The 25,508-nt window shown below is 52.9% G+C and overlaps 2 protein-coding genes across 2 annotated transcripts; both read left to right on the forward strand.

Annotated features, from left to right (window-relative positions):
* The first annotated feature begins 11,325 nt into the window (after positions 1–11,325).
* HCAR1 (hydroxycarboxylic acid receptor 1) lies at positions 11,326–13,245 on the forward strand. The gene has a single exon (XM_090291193.1). The coding sequence runs from the start codon at positions 11,979–11,981 to the stop codon at positions 13,008–13,010; it is 1,032 nt and encodes a 343-aa protein (XP_090147319.1). The 5' UTR covers positions 11,326–11,978; the 3' UTR covers positions 13,011–13,245.
* A 9,489-nt stretch (positions 13,246–22,734) lies between these two features.
* HCAR2 (hydroxycarboxylic acid receptor 2) lies at positions 22,735–24,735 on the forward strand. The gene has a single exon (XM_090290847.1). The coding sequence runs from the start codon at positions 22,858–22,860 to the stop codon at positions 23,947–23,949; it is 1,092 nt and encodes a 363-aa protein (XP_090146973.1). The 5' UTR covers positions 22,735–22,857; the 3' UTR covers positions 23,950–24,735.
* Positions 24,736–25,508: the final 773 nt, after the last annotated feature.

The following is a 25,508-nucleotide window of genomic DNA, read 5'->3' on the forward strand; positions in this document are numbered from 1 at the left end:
CCGTGTCTGGAGGAGCTGCGATTCTCCTTTGAATCGGTTTTAACGTCTTATTGAGTCCCTTATTAATTACAGAGTGAAATCAACTTTGACACGTTTATTTTATAATTGGATAAAAGCCATGCTTTTATTCTTTTAAAAACATATTATGTAAGCCCTGGCCAGGTGGCTTAGTGGGTTGGGGCGTTGTCCCGTACACCAAAGGACTGCGGGTTCAGCTCCCTGTTGGGGTGCAGACAGGAGGCAACAGATCGCTGCTTCTCTCTCTCCCTTCCTCTCTCTCTAAAATCAGTTACATATATATATAAAAGTGTTATTACAAATATATAATATATAAATTATATATATATTAACACTTTTCACATAAAAAGACGAGGCCTCAGATTTTTTAAAAAAGAGCTTTGACCTGTCTCCCCTCTTTCCAACTGGATCCTGAACACAGCCGGGGGGAGGTGCCACGGCCATCTCGCAGCAGGAGTGAGCTGGCCTGAGGACAAAGGTACACATGCTAAGGATTATTAGGGACAGGGACGTATAAATAGCCTGTGTCCCTGACAGCATTGCTGAGTCACCATATCAGCTCCTGCCTGTCTTGCTTCTAGAGCTTCCTCTTGTGAGAATCAAACACCCTCCCCACCTCCACCCCAGCCCCTTTCATTCACAGAACGCATTCCCAATGATCCCACCAGAAGATCGGGTGCAGGATCTCCTTTACGACAAGAGGGACCCTGCTGCCCAGCGAAGCAGGCCTGAAGGAAGGGGTCAGAGGGAGACCGGGCTGGGGGCGACGGGGAAGCGATGTTGCAAGACCCGTGGTTCGGAGGAAGCCACGCTCTGCCCCTTTCTGAGAAGTCTTGCAGCGAAGAAAAGGAGTTCCCCAGGCTCCTTGAAGTAGAAGTGGCTCCTCACCACAGGTGACACCTTGTCATACCACCTATTTTCTCCAGAACCGGAGCGTTGCTTTTCCCCCACTCTTGGGGATGGTTTGGCCCTTAGCCACACATTCTCTCCCATCTGGTTCTTTCTGGGCATCTTCAAGACGGTTCCTTGGGGTGGAGTAGATATTTGTGGGTTGCCTTTCTAGCACCCCGTCTCTGTAACCGGTCTGTTTCGATCTGGAGGGGTTCATCTCTCCCCCGTCCGTTACTTCGCAACCCTGGTCTGAGGTGAGCCACGTAACCGGGGTCTAAGACCATCCGCACGCGGGGTCCTGTGGTAGCAGTGATGAATTGATCAAGCGTAGATCAATGAGCTTGAGCCCCCCAGCACGCTCTGAGGGAACTTCCAGAAAAGAGGCTCTTTGCCACTGGACTTGCGTCTCAGAGGGCGCTGGCAGCCAGCCTACACCCATGAGGCCTGGGGAGAAAGTCAGCACGAGGGAGGGCAGAGCTGGGAGACGGGGAACTTCGACCCCTGATCCCAGCACGCCTGAGGTCAGCTCTAACCCCGGCCCTTCCAGTTATCAAAGTCAGCAAGCTCCCATTTTTGTTGAAGCCAGTTTTAACTGGAGCAGCGCTTTCAAATGAGTTCTGCTGGATGCAAGGGCTTAGGGCGTGGGCAGCCCCTACAGAGGTTTGTTAAGACCTGCTCCAGCCCAGCGTCTGCCAACCTTTGCCCCCATTGGTACACACACAGGGCACAGCATGGCCTTGCGGAGCGCAGTCTCCTAAACAAATCTGCAGCTTTGATGAAGCTCCCAAATGACTGCAAGAGTGAAAAACATTATAATAATTTGTACTTTCACTACTAATTACAATACACGTGTCAGGCAGGTTGGTATGGACTGTGGCAGATTAAGTGAGCTGTCATGCCCTGACTGGTGCGGCTCAGAGGGTTGGGCATAGTCCTGCAAGCTGAAAGATCACCGGTTCGATTCCCAGTCAGGGCACATGCCTGTGTTTCGGGCCAGGTTCCCAGATGGGGGCACGAGAGGCAGCCAGTCGATGTTTCTCTGGTACACTGATGTTGCCCGCCCTCTCTTTCTCCCTCCCTTCCCCTCGCTCTAAAAAGAAATAAATAAAACCTTTAGCTAAAAATAAAGAAATAAATGGGCTGTCATTTCATTCCTTTCTTTCCCTACTCAAGGGGGCATTTTAAAGTTCTCAGAACAAGGCCTGGCCCAAACAGAGACATCATAGGGCCCACAATCTGTCCCAGTTGCGTACGTAAAATAACATCTCAAACTCTGATGCTTTCATATTTGCAATAAATTACCAGACACATGCCACACAGAAAGCTGGAATCAACATACGTGTGGGGGGAGGCCCCCATGAATGGGGACCGCTGAGTGACCCGGGCTCAGTTTACCCCCCACCATTGAGCTCCCTTCAGCGCTAATGCGTCCACCTTGTTAGCTTGGGTCTGAGTCCAAAACGCCCATTCTTCTTCTGAGAAGAGAGTTTTGTCCCTTTTCTCCCTTGAAAGGATGGACACCCTCTAAGGGTTGCTTTCTCGAGAGCAAGATGGTAGCTTCTCTTGGGTCTTGGATGTTCCAAATGGTTTATTAAAACTTTTTAAATGACATTGGTGAAAATTTTACACTTCAGCAAACGCGAAAAGTGCTTACGCTTGGTAGTTCTGGGCCCACGTATGGGGCTCACTGTGTACTTCACTTTTCAGCGAATTATTGCAAATTTAAAATTTCTTAGAAAGGAAACTATCTTTTTTTCATCTCTTGGCTTCTTCCCCGTGCTTTCATCATAATTCCAAAATATGTCGGTTATGTTCTACTGGCTGAGCAGCCCCAGAAGAGAGACGATCTTTTCCGGTGGTTCTAGCATGCATCTCAGGTGCGAATCTGCCATAGATGAATGTTTGTGTCCCTGCAAGCTCCACAGTTTGAAATTCTCCCCTCTCATGTGATGGCATCAGGAGGTGGGGACCTCGGGAGGTGACTAGTGAGATTAGTGGCCTTGTAGCAGAGACCCGGGAACTCCCTTTTCCTTCTGCCATGTGAGGATGCAGCAAGCAGATAGTTGCCAGGAAATGGCCTCTCACCAGACAGTGAATCTGCCGGCACCTTGATCTTGGACGTCCCAGCCTCCAGAGCTGGGAGAAATCGATTTCCGTTGCTTAGAAACCACCGAATCTATGGTATTTTGTTAGAGCAGCCCAGATGGACTAAGACCGGGAGGAAATCATTAGCTTTTTGAGTCCTATGCCCATCCCTGATCATTTAACAAGATATCTTAGACCTTTTTCTGGGTCAGCACTTAGCACTCAGTCATAGTGGCCACAGGGGTGGGACGCTCTGATTGGCCAGGCCAGGTCACATGCCCATTCCTAGAGACGAGATGCAGCTAAAGTCTTTCAAACCTCAGAGATGGTCAAAGCTTAGGGACAGACAGAGGAGTCACCAAAGGAGATCAGGGGGCTGATGCCAAAAGGAGGGCGTGTGGATGCTGGGAAGACAGAGATAGCATCTAGCTGGGTCCTTAACCCCAAACCCCTGCTCAGAGGGAGTAGGGTCAGGGGACTGAGCTGACAAGAGAAGGAGCAGGCGTGACCGAAGTTCATGAAAACCAACCTGTTCTGCTTCTCCCCAAAGCAGACGTTTAATAAGGTCATTTGTTCTTGCAACGCAGGACTGACAGGAACACAGCCGGTTCTGCTGCAAGAGGCCCATAAATATTCAATACGTAAGGGGGATTAATTGACAAAAATGATACATGTAATCGCGATGGGGCAGGCACTTTGTTCGTTCTGCAGTGAAACCTGTCTCTGCTTTGTCCCGCTGCCCAGTCCCTGGCGATCACTCACCTCCTTGCTGTCTCGATGATTTTTATTCTGGTTGTTTCATGGAACTGGAGCCACGCACGAGGTCACCTTTTGTGTCTGGCTGCTTTCACTTCCAGTGTTCCCGAGGTTCATACCTTTGGAGCGTGAGTCAGTACGTCATCCCTTTTCACGGCTGAGTAAGATTCCATTGTCAGCATCTACATAGTTGGTTTACCTGGTCATCAGTGGGTTAAACACTGGGGCTGTCTCCACTTGTATTACTCAGGGTTCTTCAGAGAAACTGAAGCCAGAGCAATTTTAAGGATTTGGGCTGTGTGATTATGAATACTGGCAAGTCCAAAACCCACTGGAGACCCAGGGAAGACTCCACATGGCAGCCAAGCTTGAAGGCCATCTGCTGGCGGGATTCTTTCTCATTAGGGGGGACATCAAGCTTCGTTTGAAGAACGCCCAACACTGATTGGACGAGGCTCACCGACACGTGGGGTGCCATCTGCTTTGCTCAGCGCCCACCAGTTTAATGACTGCTCTCATCCGAGCCACCCTCACAGAGACACCCGGGGCGATGTTCAGCCAGATACCTGGGCCCAGCAGCCCAGCCAAGCTGACGCAAAAACCCACCATCACGCTACCTACCTTTCGGCTGCTGTGAACAGCTCTGCGAGGCGTCTTCCATACAAGTGGTTGCTGGGGTCCTGTTCTCAGTTCTTCGGGGTCGACCCCCAGGCGCAGAGTCGGTGCGTCACTGGGCAGGTCTGCGTTTCACTTTGTGACGAACTGCCAGGCTGGCTCCCACAGCAGCTGAAACACCGTCCGCTGCCACCAGCACTGAGGGCGTACATGTTATTTTTTACCTTCCCAAAATGGAGATATGCTGCCCACACTCCAGTGTGTGTGTGTGTGTGTGTTCATTCAACACGATGTCTTAGACGTCTTCCTGGTCAGCCTCGCTGTACGGGGACAGCAGAGCTGCGCAGCCCAGGCTGGACAGAACAGTGAACATCCATGTGCCCATAAGGCAAGCATCACAATCAAGAACTCAGAAGCTCCCTTCACGTGTTTCTGCCCTTTCTCCCGTTGAACTTCTTCGAACCACATACCATCTATCGTATACTTACATGTACATCTGTTTCACTATTGATTTCTAAACTATAAGGGCTCTGTCTTTAAACAGAGCCAACCTGTCATTATCGTCGTCGTCGTCGGCAGCCGTCCGTCTCGAGAGACGATGGTGTAGCTTCTTAAGAGTCTATCTGCACCGCCGAGAATGGTTGTGCAGTCCGACTTGGGAGTGACACGGTATCTGTCTCCTCCCGTGTTGAATCGACTTCTTGTGATGACGCTGAAGCTACAGAGCCTGGGCAGGGTGATATGGAGGGTCTGCTGTTGCCCATGCAGCAGACCCCCCCTCTCTTCGCAGCTGAAGGGTCCAAGGGAAAGACGGAGTCAATACAGCTTGGCTTCAGGTGCGCCGCAGGAGTTGCCGGTGTTGACTACAACGTCAAACCGCCTTAGGGACTCCGGCTCCGGATTTTCTGTCGGGGTTTACTCCCTTAGCCTTTCCCCTGAAGAGGTATGCCGCAAGGCAGCGGAGGTTTTTTGGAGTCAGAGTTTTCCTTCTCTGATGTACCCTGACTGGAAGATCGAACCAGCGACACTTAGCTCGCAGGCCGACGCTCAATCCACTGAGCTAAACCAGCCAGGGCAGGTCATTATCACACTTATAATAATTAGCAATAATTCCTTAATATCTTTACTTAGTCAATTGGTGTTCAGATTGCCCCAAATGTCACATTCTTTTTTCTTTATCCTCACCTAAAGCATGCTTATTAATCTTAGAGAGAGAGAAGGAGGGAGGGGGGAGAGAGAGAGAGAGGGAGAGAAGGGAACATCGTCAGAGCTTCTCGTGTGAGCCCAGCCTGGGGACTGAACCTTCAGCCTAGGTATGTGCCCTGACTGAGAATTGAACCCATGACCTTGTGGTGCACCAGGCTACGCTTCAACCGACTAGGTGCCAGCCAGGGCTTGCATTCTTTTTAACAGTTGGAGTTGTTTGGCTCAGAGAACCAATAGTCGGTTGATCTAGCTCTTAAATCTCATGAAATCTATAGCCACCCCTCCTTTTTAATATTTCTTGCACCTTATATAGGTAAAAAAAAAAAAAAGTTTACAATTTTTAAGACTCAGTTTGAAATGGCGGGGAGCTTCCTTGTCACATGTCAGGGTGCTCCCCCATCTCACAGTGGAGCAATCCCTGTCCTTCCCCTTAACCTTTGGGCCCCTCACTGGCTCCTTCCTGGACAGCAGCTCTGCTGAGCAGAAACAAGCAGAAGATATGATGAATCATTGGGACCTTCATCTCAGTTAGTGACTCTCGCTCCTTCCCACAGAAAGCATTCTGAACTAGTTGGGTAGAGAAAGGAACCCCAGGACTCAAACCCTGAGGTTGAAAAGGCTGCTATAGTGGGCTAAATGGTTGCCACCCCACAAAAGATAAGTCTACATTCTGACCCCCGCCAAAAAACTGCAAATATGACCTTATTTGGGAAAAAATTTTTTTTGTAGATGTAATTAAGTCAATGGACCTGAGATGAGGTCATCCTGGATTATCCGGGCCCTATGTCCAATGGCAAGTGTCCTTCTAAGAGGCACAGAGAGAGAAGGTCCTGTGAGCAGGGAGGCAGAGATTGGAGGGACGCAGCCACAAGCCCAGGACTGCTGGCGGCCACCAACAGCTGGAAATGGCAGAAACAAGCCCTTCCTCGGCCTCCGGAGGGAGCACAGTCCTGCTGACGCCTCCATTTCAGACCGATTCCCATTCGCCTTCATTTCAGACCGATTCCCGTTGTCTCAAGTCACCAAGCTTGCAGGAATTTGTCACAGCAGCCGAGGAAGCTAACAGTCATATACTCAGGCCCCTGGCAGGGGCATTTCGGGGGAGGCTGAGCCCCTGGATTCCTACCAGTAAAATAACAAGAAATATATATATATGTATAAATTGGTCTCTGTCCTTGGTTCCTGACACAGAGCTCTTAAATGCCTCGGAATTATCTGGAGCGTCTCTTGTCCTCATTGAGGTGATCCTTGGGGCTTGTCACCAGAAGGACCAAGCTGTGATTAGAAGCTTGGAATTCTCAGCCCTAAACCCCAATCTCCAGAGAGGGGAGCAGGGCTGGCGGTGGGGTGGACGATGGGCCACGCCCGTTGGTGAGGCCTCCACAGACATCCCTAAGTAGGGGGCTGGTGAACGTGGGGAGGTGCTGGGGGGTGACACACCCCACCTCCATGGGGACAGAAGTCCTGCACTGGGACCCTTCCAGACCTCACTGTGGGTACCTAGCACTCATCTGTATCCTGGGTCACATCCTTTTGTTATAGAATGAACTGATCAGCATTCGGGAGCGTTTTCCTGAGTTCTGTGAGCGGTTCTAACACATGATGGGATCGGGGGGGGGTCATGGGAACCCCAGAGTGCAGCCAAGTCGGACAGAGTTGTGGGTAACGCGGGGACTCACAACCTGCGTCTGGCCTCTGAAATGAGGGGCCGTTTCATGGGACTAAACCCTTAACCTGTGGGGTCTGTGCTAACTCTGGTCAGTGCCAGGGGGTCACCCAGAATCACCTGCAGTGGGGAAAACGTCCCACACGTGGCCTGGGCAGTGCGGGCAGGTGGCCGCAGCGTGGGGATCAAGGAGAAGTGTCCAGGGGCAGTGAGTCTTCCCGCGCATTGTCACATGCAGATCCCCCACTTTCTGCCCCTGTCACATCTGAAGTGACGTGTTATCTTGCAAGACATCGGAGGAGCTGGCGCCCCAGATCAGCCCAGATCAGCTCTCCAGTTCTTTCAGTCCACCCTTCCTGTTCCGTGGTGGTTCCCCAGCCAGGAGCAGAAGTAACCCGCCGAGGTCTGGGGTCATTTGCTCCTCAGCTCGTTCCTTTAATCAGCACATACTTGCCAAGTGTCCCCACGATGCCGCCCGCGGGGCTACGTCTGCACACGCGAAGCTAACTCAGACCCAGTGCCAGCCTTCACAGCGATGGGGGCTCGCGGGGGGCAGACACGGAGTGTGTGGGTGGCAGAAAGGCCGAGAGGAGGGTCGAAGCCAGACCAGAGAGGGAGATTCCAGAAGGCCGGAGGATGGAGGAAGTGGTGTCTGTCCCGGGGTTCCTATATGTTGACCACAAACTTTGTGTGGATTTTCAGTGTTAAATTAATTAAAATGAAATAAAATGGAACCTTCGGTTCCCACGTTAGCTCCATTTTAAGTGCTCAAAAGCTACAGGTACACTCCACAACACTTCCATCTCTGCGGGGATTTCTATCGGAAATGCTGGTCTAGGCGCAGGCTGACAAAGCAGGAGTTGTCCAGGCCCCGGGGGGAAGGGCGCGTGTCCCCAGCGGTCCCTATAAGGCCGCCTTCGGGTACTAAAGGGGGCGCGGCTCCCCTGGGCAGCGTGAAGGCCAGTTCCTGGGGTGTCTCCCCAGCTGTCTTGGATTCCCTGCTCAGGACAACGGGGAGCCAGGCCCAGGTGGGCGGCGGCCAGGGGAATAGCATCAGCGTTGCGTTTGGGGGCGCGGACTGGAGGGGGACCGGCCAGGAGGCGGGTCCTTCCTCCGCAGCCTTGGACCAGTCGAAGTGGTGGTAACCGGGGTGGGGGAGGTAGGCCCTGTGCTCAACAGATGGGGGGGGGGGGGCGGTGAGTGAGGAAGAAGAGGGACCCAAGCCCACAGCGTCAGCTACTTGGTGGACGGTATGAAGGCCCCTTGTCTGACGTGGGGTCCGAGGAAGAGGCTTCGGGGAGGCACCGGAAAGGGAAAACGTGGGCTCTGAGCCTGCACAACTCCCCCGTGACAGTGACGAGAGGAGAGCCCGTGGGGGTGGGGCAAAAGCCCGCCTTTCCAACTACATCCCCCCAACCTTACCAAAGCCACCGCCCCAGGGCTCCCCGCGGCCCCCGGGTTCCGGGTCCCCTGCAGTGTGTCCCGCTCAGCGTGGCCCGCTCTGTCCCTCACAGTGCTGGGGCAGAGACTCCAAAGCCAGCCGCCTGGGGGGTCCCTCAGCTGCGCCCCCAGCCTTCCTTCTGCCAGCTCCTGCCAGGCCTGGGTGTCTGCTCCTCCCATTTCTGCCCCTAGAAGCCTGAACTCCCGGGGTCCCAGAGCTCCAGGGGCCGCTGGTATTTCTGAAACCCATAGTCAAGTCGAGTCATAGCAGTAAATACAAAACGCGGGTGCTTTTTACTCTGTATCCCCTCAAAGCTCACTTATAGTCCGTCCGTCTGTCTGCCACCGTCTGAGAAAACGTTGCCTTAAGCCATGTGTTCTGTTTGCTTTGTTACCGATGCCTTTGCCTTCCTTCCCTGACTGCACACTCAGCTGCAGACAGCGCATGCATCTCCCTCCTTTGGGGACCCCCCAGCACCTGGCAGAAACACCTCGGAGGTCCACTCAATAAACCTTTGTGCTTACTTTTCCTTTTTACATTTTAATTTAATTTCTGAAACGTAAGTGGAGTTGGTGTAGAATATGATGTTAGTTTCACTACCTCCATAAAGCCTATATTTGCCTCGGGCACTGCAGTTAATAGCTAGGAGTCAAAATAAGATCAGCACTAAAATCTGGGATAAGTGTTTTTAAGACTTTGTTTTTTTTTTTTAGAGCAGTCTTAGGTTCAGAGCAAAAAAGATTTCGCACGCACCCCCTTCCCACACATGATCAACAACAGACTTCCAGAGAAAGAGAAGCCTACGTTTTCTTCCTTAATCCTCTGCCTGCCAGTAAATTCTACAGAGAGAAGGGAAGGCCGTTTGAGAAGCCAGAGAGGCAGAGGAAAAGAAAGGCAGGCGGAGGGCGGGCTGGGTGGAGGGGGTAAAGGGGAAAATTGGGACGACTGTAATGGAATAAACAATTTAAAAAATAAAGTAGAAAACACAAACAAACAAGAAAGGCAGGTGTTACCCACACAGGAACAGGGAAGCTCTTGCTTTGACAAGAATCCTGGCACGTCTGCTAACACAGCATGAAGAACATGTGCCGTTTGCTGACAAATCCAGCCTGTAAGTCACCCCGTATGTTCACACGCCTTCTCCCAGAGCCACCAAGGCCTCCGCGGGGACATGGCGGCTGGCAGCTCTCGTGGAAAGCGACCCTTCGTCTTTGTTCTTTCTGCCAGGGTCACCGTCTCCTGGGACTTCTTGGATGAGTGGGGGAGCTGAATGTAGGTGCTTGATGGTCACACGTTTTTATTAGAAGTTACGAGACTAACAGGACAATGATATGGGAAAGGAAGTTTGGGAAGCACCTGTAAAGGACCTTGTGCATTAATCCAAGGAATGTGGCTTTTAACCTAGAACAGAGACCAGGCATGTGCATGAGTGAGGCTGAGCATACACGAGGGAGTGGTGGGGACTGCGGCAAAGTGGAGAATTCTTGGCCTGTCTGAAGGGGGCAGCTGCTCTCAGCGGCAGCTGGTTGCTACTACGTGGGACTGTTGACCATGCGGAGCCAGAGCTCACCGTTTCCCAAGAGAGGCTAGAAATACAGGTTTTAATAGGACAGTCCTGGGGTTGTATCCACGTGGGCCAAATCAAACTGGTTTTCGAACCAGATATGGCTCACAAACCACATAGCTACCACATTGGCAGATCAAAGGGAGCTAATGCTGGCTTTTGAATAAAAGAAAAAAGGTTGTTTTAAAGGATACGATCATAACCATACTTGAGAAAAATCACCTTGCACGTGGAAGAGGAATCACAGGGAATGGACTAGAGGAAAGGAAACCGGTCAGGAAACGCACCAGTTTCGACAGCTGGGAGGTGGCAGTGGTGTGTGCGTGGGCGGGGGCAGCGGAGAATGTGGCCGGGCTGATCCGGAGTCTGGGATTGGGTGGAAGGAATTTAATCTGCATCTGGAGGAGAGCAGGGAGCCTCTCTTTCGGCGACTCCCTCCCCTCCCCCCTTTCCTAAGCTGGGGGCTGAAAGGCACAGGACAGACAGATTGTACCTAAAACCGAAGGACCGGAAGATTTAGCAAAGACTCCGACTTCGGTGCGGTCTAACTTTACCTATGATTAATTATTTTTTTAATCCTCACCCGAGGACATTTTTTTTCATTGCTTTAGAGACAGAGGAAGAGAGAGAGAGACACACACACACAACAATGCCCAGACTGCGGATTGTTTGTGCCCCAACCGGGGATCAAATCTGCAACCCAGGTAATGTGCCCTGACCGGCGGGAACTGTACGCACAGCCTTTCAGTTACCGGACGCCGCTCCGGCCGACTGAGCCACACTGGCCAGGGCTCCCCGTGATCATTTTAGAGAGAGAGTCCTTGGCCAACTGCCCCGACCCCCATTCGCTCCCACCAGTGTGCTCAGCACGTCATTCCAATAAAATAAAAATTAGAAAAACAAACGAACATGTGTATCACGGAGCTTGGCTGTGTTGAGGCTCCGAGCCAAACCCTCTTCTGCCTGCGGCACGGGGAGACAAGGGCCCCGGACGCTGCCCCGTGGAGGCAGACCTGCGCCAGCGGCTTCAGGTCCACGCCACGGGTCACTTGGGCCCAGGGAAGGAGGCAAAGTGTGGGAGGTGGGGAACGCAGGGGAGGAGAGGCCCACACGCACTTCAAAGAATTGTTTTCAACACCCAACAAGTGTGGCTTCTCGAACTTCTCCCCTCTGCAGACCCGCCGGCTCAGCAGGGCTGCGTTTCTGGGTGTGGGCACAGGAAGTGGCCCCGGGCCTCTCTGGCAGCGCAGGGAGCGCCCCAGGGGATGGGAGAGGACAGAGGACGGCCAGTCAGGCAAAGGTTAGGGAGGAAAGCGGACGGAGGCCCAGGACGGCTCCCCTCCCTCCCGGGAACTGTTTGTATTTCTCCTCCGGGAGGAGGAAGGACAAACAAGGTCTTTCCGTGCCTTCTGGGCAGCTCTGCGCTCGGCGGCACAGGGAGCAGGAGCCGGCCGGACCTCCAGCGCCTCTCCAGCCGCCCCCCACGATGACTGCCCGCAGGGTCACCTGCATCTCACAGCTCTGCGGGGCCACATGCCTGGCTCGAGGGGAGTCCAGCAGCTGGTGACCCCGGCTCCAGAGAAAGGCCATCCCTAGGCTCTCATGTGCTGCCGGTGCCTGCATCCCGGGGAGAAGCAGCTAGAAAAGCAGCCGCCGGGTGAGTGGCAGCCTTCAGATAAGCACTGCGGGGACTCCGGGGGCCGCGCGGCACCCCGAGCACCGGCCCCCCGTCCGCCATGGACAACGGGTCCTGCTGCCTCATCCAGGAGGACCCCATCTCTCAGGTGATGCCCCCGCTGCTGATCCTGTTCTTTGTGCTGGGCGCCCTGGGCAACGGCATCGCCCTATGTGGCTTCTGCTTCCACATGAAGACCTGGAAGCCCAGCACTATTTACCTTTTCAACTTGGCCGTGGCCGACTTCCTCCTCATGATCTGCCTGCCGCTGCGGACGGACTACTACCGCAGGGGCCGGCGGTGGGCCTTCGAGGACATTCCCTGCCGCGTGGCGCTCTTCATGCTGGCCATGAACAGGGCCGGGAGCATCGTCTTCCTGACGGTGGTGGCCGTGGACAGGTACTTCAAGGTGGTCCACCCCCACCACGCGGTGAACAGCATCTCCAACCGGACGGCGGCCGGCATCGTCTGCGCCCTCTGGGCCGTGGTGGTCCTGGGGACGCTCTATCTGCTGACGGAGAGCCACCTGTGTGTGCAGGAGAAGACCGTCTCCTGCGAGAGCTTCATCATGGAGTCGGCCAACGGCTGGCACGACGTCATGTTCCAGCTGGAGTTCTTCCTGCCCCTCGGCATCATCTTGTTCTGCTCCTTCCGGGTCATCTGGAGCCTGCGGCAGAGGCAGCAGCTGGCCAGGCAGGCGCGGATGCGGAGGGCGACCCGCTTCATCGCCGTGGTGGCGGCCGTGTTCATCACGTGCTACCTGCCCAGCGTGTCGGCCAGACTGTACTTCCTCTGCACGGTGCCCTCCAGCGTCTGCAGCCCTTCCGTGCACATGGCCCTGCACCTGACGCTCAGCTTCACCTACATGAACAGCATGCTGGACCCTCTGGTGTACTACTTCTCCAGCCCCTCGTTCCCCAAATTCTACACCAAGCTCAAACTCCGCAGCATGAGGCCCTGGCGTCCGGGACGCCCCGCGCCCCCGAGGCCGGAGGAGGTGCCCATCCCCGCCCTGTGCCGCAGAGGCTGCGCCGGCGGGGCGGGCAGCCCGCAGAGCCGCTCCGAGGGGCCCTGGCGTCTCCAAATGTGTTGAACTGATCCGGAACCAGACCGACGGACAGAGCCGAGGAGGACAGATTGAGGACTTCAAAATCATTGACGCGGAGGGGTGGGGGCTTTGAAAAGGCCCCCCTTTCTGGGCTGTAACCTCCTCACTCTGTTGGAAACACAGTTCTGGCTGCCAGGCCTTTTTGGAAGGTGCCAGCTGCGAAGTGAGTTGGTTGCATCTATGGGATCTGATTACAGTGACGGGGACAGTAAACGGGGCATGGGTGTGCTGGGTGGGGGTGGGCGTGAGGACGAGCTGGGCACCTGTGTCATTTTAAACGGCTGAGGAAATAGGTGCTGAACCTGTCACGTTCTCGTTCTCGTGGGGAGTTAATGAACTTGATGAGTTAGGAGTATTTCCTCGTCTCTGACCTTAAATCATCACTCGTCTTGGAAAACAGAAACGGGACTAAGTCAAGACTTTTATTTCGAGCTGCGTGGGGCTCTGTAGATTGGAATGTCTTGATTGTGGTGATTTTCATCCTCACAGTGGGGAGTGGGGGGCCTCTGTTCCTTTCTTGACTTCTCAGTGGCCCAGGAAGAATGACAGCAAAAACCATCTGCTCTGACCTCCTTGGGGCTCCACATTTTTCTGCAAGCCTTTGCATTTCAAAGAACACACCGAGGGGTATGTTTACCTGCCCTGATTTTTCCAGTGGGAGCTGAGCTTAGGAAACAAATCCCGTTGGCCTTTGGGAAGTGCCAAGTCCAGCGGGATTGCTTTTGCCTGCTTGCTGTGGGACTGTGAGCCGAAAGGAGTCCTTCGTCTGCTCTGCAGTGTTTACTGCATTCGCGTGCCGTGCCAGGCACGGTGCTATGCTCGTCAGTGCTTATATGATAGCACAGCTTTTTGGGGGGAGGCAGAGAGGTTAATGACGTTCACCCTTAAATCTAGCTTGTAGAGCGGTTTGGAGACTAATTTCTGTCAACATCAGTGTTTCCCTCTCAGTGCAGGATTCTGCACACACACCAAGGGTGGGAAGGGCGAGCGTCCTGGCCGCATGTGGGTGTCCCACGGAGAGCCCCCCACGCCGGATGGGTTTGCTCTGCCCTGGACTCAGGGGAAGATCCAACCTGAACTCTGTTCTCAAGCCACAACGTGGGGAACATGGTTCTTGGTGTCTTTGTTTCCGTGTTCTCAAATTCCCAGGGTGCTCCCTGCACTTAAAGACCATACCAGCTTTCAGTTTGTTTGTTTTTTCATTGCTGTGAGAGAGGGAGGGAGGGAGGGAGGGGAAGGGGGAGGAAGGAGCGGGAGGGAAACATCCATGTGAGAGAGAAACACCGATCCGTTGCCGCTCGTAGGCGCCCTTACTGGGGACCGAACCCCCAACCCAGGCATGTGCCCTAACGGGGAATTGAACCCACGACCTTTAGGTGTCCAGGACAATGCCCAACCCACAGAGCCTCACCAGTCAGGGCTGCACCGTACCAGCTTTTAGTCCTTTGACGCCCCCCCCAAACCCCCTCTGGGCTGTCCTTATTGCTTCCCTTTTCAGAGGCGCTGCACAGCCTGGTGAAAAGTACAGGCTGTGCCAAGTCAGAGAAATCAGAGCATGAACCCCCACCCAGCCACCTGCCGGACGTGTGAACCAGGGGCAGACTGGACTTAACCACGCTGTAATTTCCTCATCTGTCCAACAAGAGTAACAATAATAGTCGATTTCAGAAGGTCGTTGGGCAGATGTAACGAACATGAGATTCTGAAGCATGGGGACTTAGGTCACTGTTATATCCCCAGTGCTCGGGAGAGGGGCTGCACATAGTAGGTGCTCAACAAATATTTGAGTGGATGAATAAATGTGCAGAAAATGTTCAGCACAGCCAGTGGCCATAAGTACTTAACATTGTGGCTTTTTATGTTAGCACACTTTACGTGGAAAGAAACGAAGGCACAGAAGTCATTTCCTTTGGGGTTCAGAGCCCCTACGTGGACGCTGCACTGTGGCTACCTGAATTCTTCCATTCCCCAGGTGCTTGGGGAGGAGTGAGGCCAGGATTTTTTTTTTTTTTTTTTTTTTTTTTTAGAGAGAGAGGAAAAGAAAGAGAGAGACATCAATTTGTTGTTCCACTTATTTATGCATCATTGGTTGAGTCTTGTACGTGCACTGATTGGGGATCGAACCCAGAATCTTGGCACATCAGGGCGACGCTCTAACCTAGTCCACTTCCCGGCCAGGGTAGAATTCTATTCAGCAACAAAGAATCATTCATCTTTCTAAAAGTAATCTGTGAAAATTCCCACTTCTGCTTTTAATTCTATTTTTAGTTCTACTTCTTTCTTGGGCTGCTCCTTTGTTGCGTCATTTTAATAAAAAGGGTTCCCAAAGCAAGTCCGTGCCTGTGTGTGACCCTGTGCTAAATGGCTCAGAAGACTTTACCCCCCATGGAAAAATGTCTAAATTCACAGCTGGTGGTGTGCAGGGGTTCTCGTGAACACACAACACGAGCCAATTAAAAGGAAAACCAAAACCCAAGCATGAACTTGGCTCTCATTTTGCTTCCCTTTTTGGGTTCATAGAATGTGATGGAAGAGAAATCTTAGCAAGACGTGTTCTTCAGAAACTGTAAGGAAGGGGAGGATGACTTTGTTGAAGGGGATGGTTTAAACTACCCAGAAGAGGAAAATGAAATCGATTTGGAAGGTGTTTGTTCCTCTTTCTCAGAGTCTTTCAGGAACGGTCACATAAAAGCTAGAATGGCTGTCAGCCCGTTTATTCTATAGAAATTGCACCGTATACACACATACAGAGAGTACCTTTTATAGGTGCTGAAAGCATAAACATTCCAGTTCCGATCTATTCTCAGAGTGGGTTTCCTAACTGTTTATTAAAAGTGAAGGGATTAAAAAACAGACTTTAAAACAGAGGCCAAAACAAGAGACAAAGACAGACCCAGGAATTCCCCTTCTAGGTATTTATCCAAAGAAACCCAAAACATTACATTGAAAAGACACACGCATCCATCCATCTATTGCAGTGTTATTTAGTGTAGCCCCCAAAGCGTCCGTCCGCAGATGAACAGGTACAGAAGAAGTGGTGCGTGTGTCCCACGGCCTATGACTCAGCCGTAAAAAAAAGAATGGAGTCATGCCCCGATGACGACACGGTGGACTAGAGGGTCCTCAGACAGAGGAAGCCCAGTGCCAGAGGCTTTCACTTGTACGTGGGATCTGAGGAACAAAGCAAACGAACAGGCCGAGCGGAAGGAGACCCACAGCGGCGGAGACGGGAGGCGGGTGGGGGCTGGTGGGAGGGCGAAGGCACGGAGGGGCCGGGCTGGCGGTTACAGAGCCGTCACGGGCTGTGTGACATGCAGCACCGGGAGCACAGTCAGTGCTGTAACAGCTCCGTACGGTGCCCGGTGGGCCCAGACTTACGGGGGCGCACTCTGCAGGTTATAGAAACGTCTAGCCACTGTGTGGTACCCCCGAAACGAACATAATCTTGTACATCAACTGTAACTGAAGAAATAAGTTTTTTAAGTGGAAGGGTTGGGATGAGGTCTGAAGTCCCCAGAGGCAGGGGCTGCCTGGAGGGGATTAGAAGAGCTCTGGGCCCAGGGAGCCCAGCCGGGGACACGTGGTGGCGCACGGTCTCAGCGGGCTGGCCGTCCGTGCCTCCTAACCCCACGGGCGTTTCCGGCAGGAGTCGGGACCCCACCGTCATGGGAGTTTATGAACGGCTTTGGGACAAGCTCCGCAGTTTGCCGGCCCCGTGCCAAATGAAAACGCGAGGTCCCTTGTTCCACAAAGTTTTCAGATTTCAAGGTGGTGACAGCGGAGCGTTAGACTCAACACAGAGCCCTTCGGAGCTCAGCCAGGAAGCTGGGGCCCTATATTTTACACGCACAGACAGACAGACAGACAGGGAGATGTTGAGCTGAAGTGAACAGATGACCTCACATGTGGGCCTAACATGTAACCAGCTTCCCCAGCCATGGGACAAGGGCGTGGGACGGGGTCACTGTCTCCCTCCTTGTGAAGCTACATTCATCCGTTCATTCCGCCTGTCAGTGCATTTCTTAGTAGCCAGCTCCGTGCCGAGCACAGCAGAAACGCAGTGGGAAACCCAGCTCCTGCCCCCACGGGCTCTATTGTAGAAACCAAGGGGAACTAAAATTTCCACTCAGGGCACCTGCGGTCCACGTGGTTCCGCAGGAGAACCCCCCCACCCCCCTAATCCCGGCTTAGGTTGGGGCAGGCCTCTCAGAGGAAGTGACTCAGGGACTTAGGGCTGGAGGACGGAGAGGAAGCAAGCAGATGACTCAGTGGGCGCAGGTATTCCCTCCGGTAGGGAGCAGAGAGGTGGGGAAGCAGGGTGGGGACTGCGGGGACCCCCGTGCAGGGGTGAAGGGCCCGGGCTGGGCTGCGGCGACGTGGGACCCACGGGGACCGAGGGTCTGTTCACAGCCCGCCGGGACAGGCTCGTGAGTAGCTTTTCAGATGCCATTCTTGAAAAAAAAAAAAATTAAATTTCTCTGAGTACAGAAAGCACATATGTTTTTGTTCAAAATGCAAAGAACACACAAATATATAAAGAAGTAAAAGTCTTCCTTTCATAGAGGTGATGATCTTTAGCAGTCGGAGTATATACACACTTGCGTACAAATAATGAACCTTTTGTTTTGCTAAAGCAGGATATATATAAAATCTATAATAAAGATTACATAATTTTCTGAGGTATTTTTATCATAAATTGCTTCTTCCATCCAAACCGAGATCAAGCTCAGTATTTTCAACTCAATTTTGTTGTATAAACAAACCACATGTAGTTTGTCTAACCAATGGCCTTAATTCTTTTTTAAATTCATTGAGTTTAGAGAGAGAAAGGAAGGGAGAGAGAGAGAGAGAAACATCAATTTGTTGGTCCATTTATTTATGCATCTCTGGTTGATTCTTGTACGTGCCCTGACTGGGGATGGAACCTGCAACCTTGGTGTAATCAATGGCCTTTCAATGGATGTGTGGGCTACTTCCAATGTCCCTCTATTGCCACCGTGCTGTGGTGAATATTCTGAGTGACATATCTTTGGGCACATGGGCTGGAGTTTTGGGAAGCTAGATTCTTAGACATGGAAGTGCTGGGTCAGAGGTCAGGCGCAGTGGCTGAGAGCTGACCCGGGAGCCGGACTGCTGGGGCTCCATCGTGTCCCGCCCCTGACTGGCTATGTGACCTCGGGCCAGTTGCTCACCCTGTCAATGCTTTTCTTTCCTCGTCGTAAACTGGGGGCCAGGAAGGCACCAGCCCCCAAAGGGTGTCGTACTCAAGGAGCTTAAATGTGAAAGCGGGGCCCGACACAGCGCAAGTACTATTGCTCTCAGCTGCCGTCCTCTCTGGCGTTAGCTCTGATGGCATCGGCGTTTGTTAGGCACCAACGGTTCGCCCAGCACAATGGCGACACCCACCAGTACTTCCAACCAACGGCGGACGAACGGCCTTCTTCTGCGCTCTTGCCCACAGGCGCCTGCTCGTTTTGTTTGTGTAACAAGCACTTTCTTTTCTTCTTTTGTAAAAAACAACACTCCTTTAAAGTGACAAAGTCCGAGGTCCCACATTTGTTGTTTGTGTGTTTGCCGTCGGGCGAAGAAGCCTTTGCGGACGCCGAGGTCCTCAAGACTGACCTCTCCGTTTCCGTCCAAAATTTCCTGTCCTACCTGTAGGCCTGGGGTGCGTGTTGTGTTAATTTTTGTGTGCGGGGCAAGGAAGCTTCATTCTTCGGCGTGTGCGCGGCTGTCCGACGGTCCCAGCATCACTTATTACAAGGACTCTTCTGTCCGCCATTGGTTTGTCCACACAAAACCGGCCGACGGCATTGTGGCTGCGTCCCCAACCCTGCCCGCTGGCTCTGCGCCCGTCCTCGCGCCAGGACCGCACACTGTCTTCACCTCTGAAGCTTTGCCGCGAGTTTTAACGCCCGGAAGTGTGAGTTACTTAACTGTGTTCTTCTTTTTCAACATCATTTGGTTATTCTGGTGGGCCCTTAGGTTTACTGGTTTGTTTGTTTTAATTGAATTTATGGGGAGTGACATTGATTAATAAAATTACACATGTTTCAAGTGTTCGTGCCCTTGGGTTTTGAACAGTAAATTCAACACTTTGTTTCAAAACCCTGAAGTGTCTCCCTTCTTTCTTTTTATTTTCCTTTTTGAATTTTTATAAGATTTTACTTGAGTTAGGCTGATGACAATGGCTGGGAAGCAAGATCTCAGGCTTCTTCCGTTTTCTGTGCCCCTGCCTGGGGGCATCCCCAGCTTCCTCCTCACTTCCCCACCGCACCCCCCCCCCCACCGTTCCCCTACCTCCTCGTCTTCATCAGCACTCCAGAGGCCTCCTACTTCCCACCAGCCAAGTGTCCTAAGTTAGTGTCATTTGCCATCTGCGAGGCAAGTCTGCCACCCTGTCCCCTGCATCCTGCATGCCCCGCCTGCAGGGGTCCCTCCCCGTGCACTAGGAAATGGCTCCAGGACTCGCTTTACCCCGCAGAATGCGGCGGAGCTGGCACGCTGAGGTTTCTGCGCCCAGGCATTAACAAGGTCACCCTGCGGGACTCTGGAAGCCCCGAGCAGCCTCACGAGATGTCTCGTCTGCCCTGCGGTGAGAACACAGGAAGGGGCCGTGAGGACAGAAGCCCTGGGGTACTGCCTGCATCCAGCTGTCCTCTGAGGGTCCCCAGCTGAGAGCTCCCCGGCCGAGCCCAGCCAACCGCAGGCCCACGGGGGCAGAGCCGGCTCTAAGACAGGTAGTGAGTGACTTCCCCGCTCTAAGCTCCGCGTTCTGACCTGTCAAACGGGGATGAGGATAAATCAGCGCAGCACACGCAGGGGTTCTGAGGATCAGGAGAGGTCCCGTCTCCAGTGCCGGCCACAGAGCAAACCATTGATAAATGGTTGCTTTTGTTATCTTTAATTTAAAAAAACAGTTGCATCCAGTTCAGGGGCACACGCTCCAGCTCTGATGAGAAAAGCAGGTGTGGGGATCTGCGTTACCGTGGAAGTCGTGGACGGTAAGGGGACTTTGCACAAAATGCGGCCGAGTCACTGTGTGAGCCGTTGACATGACTCATTACAACAAGTTTCTGTGCAACTCATGCACCAGAAAGAAAAAAAAATACACACACGAAGGACACACGCAAGACAAAACCTGCCCGTGGCGGGGTGGGAAGACTGGAAATTCCATAGCGGGCGCCAGGACTCAGGAGGCCGGAATTTACCTTCTGCCCGAGTGACTGGGCAGAAGTGATTTTCGACCCTTTTTATCTCACGGCACATGGAAGCCAGTTCTTATGGTTCTGCGGTGCACCCCAAAATATATGTTGTTGCTGGTCTTCCAGAAAACAGGTGTAACTTTGGTTCACTCACACCAGACGGCTACAGTCATGCGGGCTGCTGTCATTTTTTTATTTGACAATTTAAGAAAAAAGAGGTCAGTGCCCCTGACTAAATAGCCTGGTCTTGCGTGTTTTAAAACTTCTTGCGGCATGCCAGTGGAAAATCGCTGGTTCAGAACCCGAAGATGTGAGAATGGGAAGGAAGCTTGGAGAGGATCCAACCCCCAAACTTGCCCATGAGGAAGCTGAGGGTTTAGGGGGTTCACCGCCCGTTGGTGGCGAAGCCAGAGCGCGCCACCAGCCTCTCCAGTTTTTCTCTTTTTTCAAACTTAACAATATTTGTTGCTCTTTTCTAATTTTGTCGAGGATCATTAAATCCACAAATATAATAAAACTGTAACATTTAGAAAGGGAGGGTCTCTGGCAAACTTCAGCTCCCAGAAGTAACCTAGTAGTGGTCAGTTTCTCCAATTTTTAGTTAATAAAGACCCTTAGGATCAGTTTATGGGTATAAGTGATGAGTCCCCGTGTGCCCAAGAAGAGAGCGTGGTAGTCACAGGCAGCAAGGACAGGGACCGAATACCTGTCATTTCCCTGGAGCCTTGAGACACCCACACAGTGTGGCCTCGGCGCAGTGCAGCCTGATGGACGCTCGCAGAAGAGGCTGGGTGTGCGGTGGTCCAGGACACAGACTTGGGGGCCAAGGCCACACCCCCATCCATGCTCTGCTCTTGTGAGCTGGGTAGCCTTGAATATATGACCAGCCTCTATGAGCTTCACTTTCCTCATCTTGAAATCTGAATCAGTCATTGCCCCTGCCTCACAGGCTTCAGTCAGGGGAAGACGAGGCCGCGTACTCAAAGCCCTGAGCATGGGGTCTGACATGTTGGAAGTTCCCTGGAATTTCGGCGTAAGCATCACCTTTATCATCATCTTCCTCATCGGGTATGTCTGGTTCCTATGAGAGTCTAATGTTAGATCATCCTGACTAATTTACTGTCAAGGGTGTACAAACCTCTGCTATTGAACCTGGACATGCAGCTAAAGGAACAGAAGTTCTGCCCTGGTCCGTGTGGCTCAGTAGGTTGGAGTGTCCTCTGTAACTGAAAGGTTGTGTGTTTGATTCCCGGTCAGGGCACATGCCTGGGTTTCAGGTTTGATCCCTGGTCGGGATGTGTATGGATGGCAGCCAACTGATGCTTCTTGGTCACATTGATGTTTCTCTTTCTCTGAAAAGAAAGAAAGAGAAAGAAAGAAAGGATGGAAGAAAGGGAGGAAAAAAGAAAGAAAGAAAAATGAAACATTTCCTATTTCTAACTCGAAGTAGAAGCAATTTAGAAACTTCTAGCAAAGCAAGAAGTCCACAGACTAAAATATCCCAGGGCAGTGATGTGCTGCAGGGTTGCACTCAGTTACACAGAGAAGCAAAGAAATGATGAGTGGAGGGGTGGCCTGCGTCAGAGTAGAGTTAAAAGTCCTCTCAAGTCTTGTCACTCTAGGTTTAATTACAGAAAAGAAAAATGGGGGCTTTTAAGCTATCCATGCTGCGTGGGGGCGGCTGTGTGCGTGTGCGGACGGGAGTTACACAGGAACTCTCTGTCCTTTCTGCTCAGGGTGGCTGAGGATCTCCAACTGCTCTGAAAAATAAACCTTATTCCATTTAAAAAATCACGTCTGTGGACACAAATCACCTGGGCAGGAAAGCATATCAAAATCTAACACAAACAAAACCCTCCACTTAGGGCCCCGGACCCCTGGCGTGTCTCCCAGCGTGGCAGGACATTTTATGCTGCTCTCAAGGAGCTTATATCTCTCCCCCCCCCCCCCCCCCCCCCGCCTTGGGCTAAGGAGAACGTCCTTGCAGAGTTCTGGTATGGAAAGCAGTCGCTCCACGTCTGGGCCGAGAAGACGGCGCGGGACCCTAACACGCAAGACATCTGTTCTCGCAAGAGAGACCCTTTCTGTCCCCGGGGCCTTCCCGAGAGAAATCACGGCTCTGCTGTGCCCTAGGTCGTTTGCCTGCTACGAGTTCGTACTCATTCTGAGTGTTTCTGGAAACCCGGCTGCCGAGCTCCGCGAACCATTCCTGCCGTTGCTGCTGGCGGTGGGCCCCGGCCACGTGACGGCGGATTGACCCCCCAGCGCTGAGCGCTCGGTAGACCGGCTTCCCGAGGGACGCCCCCCACGTGTCTGCGGTTCACACGTGAGTCAGCTTGTCCAAAGCTGTTCTTTACATTGAGAAGATGGTGTGGGTTCCTGCCCGCCCTGGGGATTTTTATTACTTGTTTATGCAAACAGCAGGTTGCATAAGAGCCTTGCTGGTTTTTTTTTTTTTTTTTTTTTAAGCGATTTTGTAGTTTCCTGGTAACCATTCAGTCATCTGTTTCAACACCCTGACGTGACATAAAGGCGGGCGGGGAGCCACACGTCCGCCACACAGACACGTACCTCTTTCCCCGAGCGCTGGCGAGGTGAGGCGCCCGTGCGCCGGCCTCCATGCATCCATGGCCCCGCCGCGCCAGCAGGGCCACTTTCTGCAGATTCGCAACATGAGCTGCTGCGTGTTCCGAGATGACTTCATCGCCCACGTCCTGCCGACGCTGCTGGGGCTGGAGTTCGTGTTCGGGCTGCTGGGCAATGGCCTTGCCCTGTGGATTTTCTGCTTCCACCTCAAGTCCTGGAAATCCAGCCGGATCTTCCTGTTCAACTTGGCCGTGGCAGACTTTCTCCTGATCATCTGCCTGCCCTTCCTGTTGGACAACTACGTGAGGAAGTGGGACTGGAAGTTCGGGGACGTCGCTTGCCGGCTGATGCTCTTCATGCTGGCCATGAACCGCCAGGGCAGCATCATCTTCCTCACGGTGGTGGCCGTGGACAGGTACTTCCGGGTGGTCCATCCCCACCACGCCCTGAACAAGATGTCCAACCGGACGGCGGCCGTCATCTCCTGCGTCCTGTGGGCTGTGACCATCGGCCTGACGGTTCACCTGCTGTACAAGAAGATGCTGATCGAAAATCACGGCGCGTACCTGTGCAGCAGTTTTAGCATCTGTAATACCTTCAGGTGGCACGATGCCATGTTCCTCCTGGAGTTCTTCCTGCCCCTGGGCATCATCCTGTTCTGCTCGGTCCAGATCATCTGGAGTCTCCGGCAGCGACAGATGGACAGGCATGCCAAGATCAAGAAGGCCATCACCTTCATCATGGTGGTGGCCGTGGTCTTCATCATCTGCTTCCTGCCCAGCGTGGCTGTGCGTATGCGCATTTTCTGGCTCCTGCACACCATGGGCCTGACGGACTGCAACGTATACAGCTCTGTGGACCTGGCCTTTTTCATCACCCTCAGCTTCACCTACATGAACAGCATGCTGGACCCTGTGGTGTACTACTTTTCCAGCCCCTCATTCCCCAACTTCTTCGCCACCTTGATCAACCGCTACCTGCGGAAGAAGACGCCAGAGGAGATGGAGAATAACCGCAGCACAAGCATGGAGCTCACGGGGGATGTGAGTGTGAGCAGGAGTGTCCCAGCCACTGTGATGACCGAATTCAGTGAGCCGTGGAGCCCGCCTGGTCTGACTCCAGCCTCTACTTAAGTAACCAGGCTCAGGAGGGAGATTTCCTCCAAGAACATAGATCTCTGGGGAAACTGTGGCTGGTGCACGGAGGAACGTCCTGAGACTTGGCCCGAGGTTTCCTGTAACTTCCAGATTGATTGGGAGACTCTGATACAGAGGAGAGCTGGGGCGAAGTGGGCCACTGGGTGGCAGAGGGCCACCCTGGGGACTCTTGGACGAGTGGAGAATGAATTTTCCAGACGTTGGAACCTTCTGCTCCAGCTCAGATACTTGCAGACCTGAAAATGGCAAAACCGTCCGCACTTCTGCCAAGAGAAGCTGGAGCCACAGAGATGCCCGTGGGCACCTGTGAGGCACCAGCGTCTTCCCTTCCCCTGCCTGAGACTTGGACGGATGGTTCTCAGCTCCTGGGGCCGTGCCCAGCCTGGCCGGGGCCCAGGATGAGAAAAGGAGAGCTGAGGGATTGGGGAGAAGTTATTGCTCCTGGAGGGAACCCAGGCATCTTCCCATAAGCCAGCAGATCCCCCGCGACCCACGGAATCCGTTCATCTTTTACCGAAGCTTCAGCAGAACTGCACCAGACAGAGACTCATGGACTTCGGTTACTGTCTGAGTCCCCAGTGGTGGTAAGAAGGAGACAGATTAGCCCCAGAGGCACTGAGCCAAGCCACTAAGGGAAAGGAAATGGCATTTGTGCGTCACAGCCTGCAATTAACCCGTCCCTCTCTTGTTTACAACTCACTTGCTCATGTTTCTGTACTCCTAAGAGTCCACCACTTCAATAAACTTTGATGTGGGACACGGTCTGGTGTTGCATGTGTCTGGGTGACGATCCACAGAACTGGAGCTTCTCAGTTAAGCAGAGAGAGACCTGACGGGCTGTTTACTGTGTCCTGGTTGAAACTCTCTCTCCTGTAACATTAACGATTCCATATGCACTGGGGCCAGGATGGGGCAGGGCAGGGGATAAACAAACACCATTCCATTCAAAAGGGTAGTTACAGTCAGGATTGCAAGAGTGTTTTACCTCTTATTAAGATTTTGGTGACTCTTGCTATTATTATTTGCGTATTTATGAAGGGGTAGGGCCAGACTGGGGTTTGCAGAGGAGGAGAAGAAGGAACTTCTGTGGAAGTTTCGGTTCACAGTTCTGGGATGGAAAGGAGATGTCTCGGTTTGAGTCTGTGATCCGTCCAAGTTTCTGTTACGCTTTCATACCCAGCTCCTGTCCCTCCTCGAATCTCTAGCAAGACGAGGCTTGCTCTGACCTTCCGACTTAGATACAGATAAGACATGCAGATCCTCAGGGCCCCGCTGCAGCTGAACGGCAGTCAGTGAAAAGAGATAGCCCTTCTGGAGTGTCTTAAGTGTTTTGGGAGCACTTTGCCTATCTGGTTCTCCCATCAACTCCTAGAGGTAGAAAGTGGAAAGCGGAGATCACCGAAGTGGAAGGGGACAGGCAGAGGCCTGCTCCCTGCAAGGCAGGGACTCCCTGGTCTAGTGAGTCAGTGGGGAGCCTGGCAGCGCCGCTCTGACCTGTTCAGAACTGGCAACGCCCGTCGCCCTTTGCTTTCTTC

Source organism: Furipterus horrens, unplaced genomic scaffold (genome assembly GCF_987537825.1).
Source record: "Furipterus horrens unplaced genomic scaffold, mFurHor1.1.pri manual_scaffold_11, whole genome shotgun sequence".
Classification (NCBI taxonomy): Eukaryota; Metazoa; Chordata; class Mammalia; order Chiroptera; family Furipteridae; genus Furipterus; species Furipterus horrens.

Excerpts from the sequence above, each read along its gene's own strand:
- HCAR1 (XM_090291193.1), top strand. The coding sequence starts at position 11,979 with ATGGACAACGGGTCCTGCTGCCTCATCCAGGAGGACCCCATCTCTCAG.
- HCAR2 (XM_090290847.1), top strand. The coding sequence starts at position 22,858 with ATGGCCCCGCCGCGCCAGCAGGGCCACTTTCTGCAGATTCGCAACATG.